Raw genomic sequence first — 5,602 nt, forward strand, 5'->3', positions numbered from 1 at the left:
CCCCGCGCCTCTCCACGGGCCCCCAGGCCTTGCCCCCAGCCGCAATGCGCCCCAAATTCGTGCTGGACCGCGGCGCCTCAATCACCTGGATGGGCCTCTTCTTCCGCACCTTCCTCCCGCCCGCCCCGCTCGGCGCCGCCGGCGCCGCGCGCCGCGCGGCGCTCGTCGGCGCGGCGGGGCTCGACTGGGGCGGCCCGGCGCCGTTTGTGGCGGCGAGGGGGGGACGGTCCTCTTATGTCGATGTGTCGTGGCAGTTCCAGCCGGGCATGGCGTGGGTGTTTGACCAGCCAGACGCAACCTTTTGGTGAGGGATAACGGCTGGTTGGCGGGCTTGGATGCAAAACCCCGTCCCTCCGTGACAAGGCTTGCGCAAAGAGGAGGGGGTCGTGCGGGTGCCGGCGCGGGGGGCGCCGTCTTTGGCCGCCGCGCCGTGTTTGGAAGGGCCGCTCGGCGCACGAAAAACGAGGAGCTGTCGCGCGAAACCAGCTCGGTGCAGAGCGGCTGATCGCACGTCAAAGCTGGCTTCATGATGCGTGACGTGCGGGAGTCGCAGCTTCATTGCTGCAAAGCTGCACGTACACGCATGCCTGCACACAAACACGCAGCGCACACAAACACGCAGACGCACACACACGCGCGCACTTGCGCACACCTCACCCGGCCCGCTTGCAACCCTGCACACCAGGTCGGCAGCAATTGCAGGCTCAAACCCAGCCATGCGCAGCATGGACGGCGGCGCCGCCTACGAGCCGGGCCTCTCTGCTGTCTACACAATCTCCTCATTTGCCATCGCGCCCGCGGCCAGCGTCCGGGATGCGACAGTCGCGATGGACGCGAACGGGTGCTTCGGCGAGGCGGGCGGGGGCGGCGATGAGGACGAGGCGCTGATTTTCTGGTGGGTGGGCGAGGGGCGGCGGGGCGGGGCGGCTAGAGGCGGGGTGGACTGGGGTGCGGGCTGCCTTGGGGACGGCCGCGGGAGTGGCGCGGGCGGGCGACTGGGCTTTTGGGAGTATGGCGCTGCTTGGCGCGAGCAGTGGGCGTGGATGATCAGCACTGCCAGGCAGGCTTATCGCTGTGTTCTGTGTGTTGCTGGGAAGTGAGGAAGGGCATTCTCGCATCAGCCAAGGTGGGGGTGGGCAGCATGGGCAGATAAGAAGCTGTGGGAGGTGCACAAGGCGCTGCACGCGGCAGGCGCAGGGGCGGGCCCCCCGATGAGTGGGCACGAGGCCCAGGCAGGGGGGGTGGGATATGCGCAAGCCGCGGGTGGGCGGGGCCTGGCACGAGTGGCGTGGTGGGGGGGAGATGGATAGACTGGGTCTGCTGAGGATGATGAAGATATGATGGCAGGGACGTGTGACAGACGCAGTACATCAGAGCGGTTCGTAGCGAGCAGGATGTGCGCAGGGGTGTGGTGGCGTACATGCGGCGGAAGGAAGGCCACTCCGACGCAGCCTGCCGCAGAGGCAGGGGCATTGCGTTGATTGTGGGTTTGTGGCGGGGGCCTCCGCGCCGCCCAGGGGGAAGTCGGCGGCGGCGGGACCAGCCACCCCCTGCAGTAGGGAGGTAGCCCATGCTCGTGCCTCGCCGCTGCTCGGCCTGCCCAAGCACCCCCCCCCTCCGCTTGGTCCGGCCCCCGATTCCCTGCTTCCGATGTCCCCAACACCCGACTCTTCGATTTAGACACTCCTATCCCTGCTCCCGCTCCCCTCCACCCAAAAGCCAACTTAATGAATCAGACAACCCATGACAACCCTGACCAAACGACGTGCCACCCAAACAACCCGAATCCACAGCCCTTACAGCTTCAAGGACTCTCTGAAGAACCCCTGGCTGAAGCGCGTGTACCTGTTCCACGACATCGGGCTGGACCGATTAGTCAACACGTACCGCGACCCCGTCATCGTCACCCGCGCGGTGACCTTCACGTCGTGCAGGGGCTCGCACCACGTGAGTTGGGGCGCGCCCTCCCGGCTGGGACGCGAGCGGAGCGTTTGGGCATGCATGCGGCTGGTGTGACTTGTGCCGGAGGGGGTTGCGAGAGGAGGACACTGCAGAAGGCGGGCGGCCCAGGACCAAGCAGGTTTGCTTAGGGTTGGCGCTGGAAGTGGCGGGCCCACATACAGATGACTTTGGTCGGTCAGCTTTGCAGTGCGGACTTCCTCGCCGCAGGTGATGGACCTGGACAATGTGACGTCATCAGTGGTGGTCGGCACTAAGGGCGTGCTCACCTTCGACGGGGTCACCCTGCAGGCGAGCACGCGCAGGGGCGCCACGTTTCAACCGGGGCTTTGAGCCGCAAGCACAGCGCACAACGCCACCAGCCTCGCGCCAGGGGGGCCCTAGTGAAGTTAATGTGCCCGCTGGCACTGGCGCGTTGTGCGGCCCTGCTTTCAATGGCTCTCGCCACAACGGGGGCCTCCTCGCTTGTGCCCCGCTTCCACCTAAATGCCTGCTGGCCCCTGCCTTCCCTCTACATGCTGCCTGGAGTGCAGACGGCTCCCCAGCTTGTGTTTCTTCAAAGTCTGCAAGCCGCCCGCTCTCCCTTCATCGCCGGACCCCTCAAACTCTTCCAGCACCCTCAACAGCCCCCCAAACCCCTCTCCCACACACACACACTCACACCCTGCAAACCTTTGCACACACCTACACGCACTCACCAGGGCTCCAAGGCTCAGAACATGACCAATTGGCCCTCCAAGATTCCCCTGCTGCTGAGCGCGTTCAGGGTGGTCGACAACGGAGTGCTGGTTCAGCGCAACACCACGGTGGGCGGCCGCAGCCGTGTCGCAGGGCGGTGGGGCTACTGCCGCTGAGCATTTGCAGTGCGCTTGCCTGAGTGTGTCGCACCCCGCATGCTGCATGCGGTGGTTTTCTGATCCACGTGCGAATGACGGCCAATCGGCCGGTTGAATGGGTGCAGACATGCGCACGCACGCGACATCTGCCCAGGCATGCGTGCCCACATGCACGCGGTGTACCACCCACCAGCTGCTTGAGTCGGCTCCGCCCGGCCCTGCTGAACCGCCGGCCGCAGATGCGCATCCGCAACATGGGGTCACTAGTGACGGCGCTGGGGAAGCTGCCCCATGGCTTCACCACTGCGCCTGACGTCCCTGACCTACAGCCCACATTCCTTGGGGGCGCCCCGCCCACGTTGGATTCGACCTCGTTCGTCATACAGTCGTGGCAGGTGAGCATTGGCACGCGTGCCCGGGTCTGTGTCTCGGTGTGTGCATACGTGCACGCGCACCTGTCATAAAGGGGTGGGTGCGACGGGTGCTGTCTGTCCGCTTGGGTTTCACGGGGCTGGTATGCGGGTCTGTGCATACGCAGGCGTCTGTTTTGGCAGAGGCGATGGTGTCAGATGCGCAACGGTCCAGCAATACCCCCTCTTCGGGAACCCCGGCGCTGTCCGCGTCGCCCCCGCACGCGCCTGCACATGCACATGCACACGCGCGCGCCCCCTGCGACGCCGTGTTCGCCCTCTGCAGCTGGACTCGAAACGCTACGCGGCCTGGACGCGTGCGGACACGCTGCCCACGTCCATCGCGCTGTGGAGCTTCACCGACGTGACGGTCCAGCAGTACGTCGCATCGCACTGCTACCGCGCGGCCTTGCTGCAGGCGAGGGGGAAAGGCGCCCGGGCGGAGCCGGCAGGGCGGGGCAGGGTGTTGGTTGTGCACGCGCACGAGAGCCGGGCGGCCGCCGGCGGGGCTGGCGGCGTGCTCGCTGTTGCAGGCTGGTATTTTGATCATCGGTTGGCTCGCGGCGCTCACAGCTGCCTCTTGGTCCCGGCAGACTGTGGCAGGGGGCACATGCCGCGTGGCTTGCGAAGGCCCGGCGCCGATCGTGCGTGCGCCTTGCGCAGACGCCCCTCACGCGCGAGAACACACACACACACACACACACACACACACGCAAACACACACACGCACGTACATACATACATTCAGACATTGGGCGCCGAGCGCCCACACGCACGCACGCTTGCATTCACACACGTATACACACAAACGCACACATGCCTGCGCGCACGCACGCATGCGCATCCCTGTGATCATGTATCATGCACCCATGCGTGCGCTCGTGCACGGGTGCACATGCAACCCCACCAACTCATGCACGCATGCGCGCACTTGCTCTGCGCAGGGCAAGGTATCGGAGGACACAATCCCCCAGGTCTCCAGCGGGCGGCAGCTGCTTGATGCCCTGGCAAACGAAAAGACCAGGTGCCCCCAGCCCCCACACGAGCACGTGCAGTGCACACATGCACGCGCTCGTCACCCTGGGGTCGGCCATGCCTCTGCAACGTCGCGCGTGGCGCCGGGCCTGCCTTTGAGGGGACCGCTGCGATCCCTGCGGCGCGCCGGGCCTCCTCAGCTTCCCGCCTGCCAGCCAGCGCGCCTCTCGCACCGCGCCGCGCCCGCTCGGCGGCGCAGCGTCGCACGGCAGCGCGGGCCGAAACGCGCAAGCACAACGCAAGCAGCGCAGCCGCCACCACCATGCTGCCCTGTGTCGCGCGGTGCACCCCCCAAACACCACCGCCGCCGCCGCCGCCGCACCCTGCAACCAAACCCCGCCAACCCGTTTGGCGGGGTGACCCCCAGGTATATCCAGGTGGTGGACAACATCAGCCTGGACCCCTCCACGCCCCCCAACGCTGCCACTGTCGGGCGCATTGTGGAGGTGCGCCGGCGCCGCTCGAGGCCACGGTTTGTCAGCCAGCCACAGAGAGAGGTGGAGAGAGAGGTGGAAAGAGAGAGAGAGAGAGAGAGAGAGAGAGAGAGAGAGAGAGAGAGAGAGAGAGATGCATACAGATGTATAGAGAGACTATTTGTGTGTGTGTGTGTGAAAGAGAGACAGTAAGGTGTACACATACTCATGTACCTCACTCTGCTGCGCGCGCGCGCGCAGGTTCGTGCTTGCCGCATGGCCTCCACCGGCGCCCGCAACGGCTTCTTCGAGATCAACTGGGCCAACACACAGGCGAGCTGCCCGCCCCGCCGGCCCCCCTCATGCCCCCAGACCCCTCACCTCGATCCCGCACACGACACACTGGTTGTCAACAGCGACCGACGCGCGCCCCAGGGTGCGCCGCCCGCGCCGGTCCGCGGGCGCCAGCCTCGCACCTCGCCCCTCGCCCGTCCGCAGGGCTCAGTGGCTGTGACCGGCAACCTGATCTTTAATGGTGACATCATCATGACGGGCCTGGGGTGGGGCCGCGGGGCGGCGGGGCCGCTGTCCTCCGCAGACGGGGCCACCCCGCCCGGGCTCGGGGCGGTGGTCGGCGCGCTCTCGCCGCGGGTGAGCAGCGCGCGCGCGGCGTGCGACGCGGCCGCACCTGCGGCGCAGGGGGGGCCGGGGTGTGGGCCTCCTGGGCGTTGGCGCCTCACAACGGCACGCCTGGCTGACGCTGCCTCATTGAGGCGCACCTGCGTGCGTGGAAACCCCACGCACGCATTCAACGCTCACCGTGCGTGCCAGGGTTGCAACCTGGGCAGCACCGCCTGTGTCCACCCGACTCGATCGCACCTCAAACAACACCCCTTGCCACCCCCACCCCCCTTGCGATCCCTCCTGGCCCGCCCATCCAGTTCACTCC

The 5,602-nt window shown here is 66.8% G+C and overlaps 1 protein-coding gene across 1 annotated transcript in view; it reads left to right on the forward strand.

The window, feature by feature from the left end:
• Positions 1 to 44: 44 nt before the first annotated feature.
• Positions 45 to 5,602, forward strand: part of MNEG_10010 (hypothetical protein) — a gene marked incomplete at both ends in the record, with an annotated part of 10,390 nt that continues 4,832 nt past the window's right edge. The window contains 10 exons of the mRNA XM_014041518.1: positions 45 to 304; positions 686 to 895; positions 1,794 to 1,947; positions 2,170 to 2,238; positions 2,661 to 2,765; positions 3,035 to 3,190; positions 3,492 to 3,722; positions 4,150 to 4,229; positions 4,608 to 4,686; positions 5,152 to 5,304. Of these exons, the coding sequence (XP_013896972.1) occupies positions 45 to 304; positions 686 to 895; positions 1,794 to 1,947; positions 2,170 to 2,238; positions 2,661 to 2,765; positions 3,035 to 3,190; positions 3,492 to 3,722; positions 4,150 to 4,229; positions 4,608 to 4,686; positions 5,152 to 5,304 (1,497 nt within the window). The remainder of the gene's footprint in view (positions 305 to 685; positions 896 to 1,793; positions 1,948 to 2,169; positions 2,239 to 2,660; positions 2,766 to 3,034; positions 3,191 to 3,491; positions 3,723 to 4,149; positions 4,230 to 4,607; positions 4,687 to 5,151; positions 5,305 to 5,602) is intronic.

Source organism: Monoraphidium neglectum (assembly GCF_000611645.1).
Source record: "Monoraphidium neglectum strain SAG 48.87 unplaced genomic scaffold scaffold02146, whole genome shotgun sequence".
Classification (NCBI taxonomy): Eukaryota; Viridiplantae; Chlorophyta; class Chlorophyceae; order Sphaeropleales; family Selenastraceae; genus Monoraphidium; species Monoraphidium neglectum.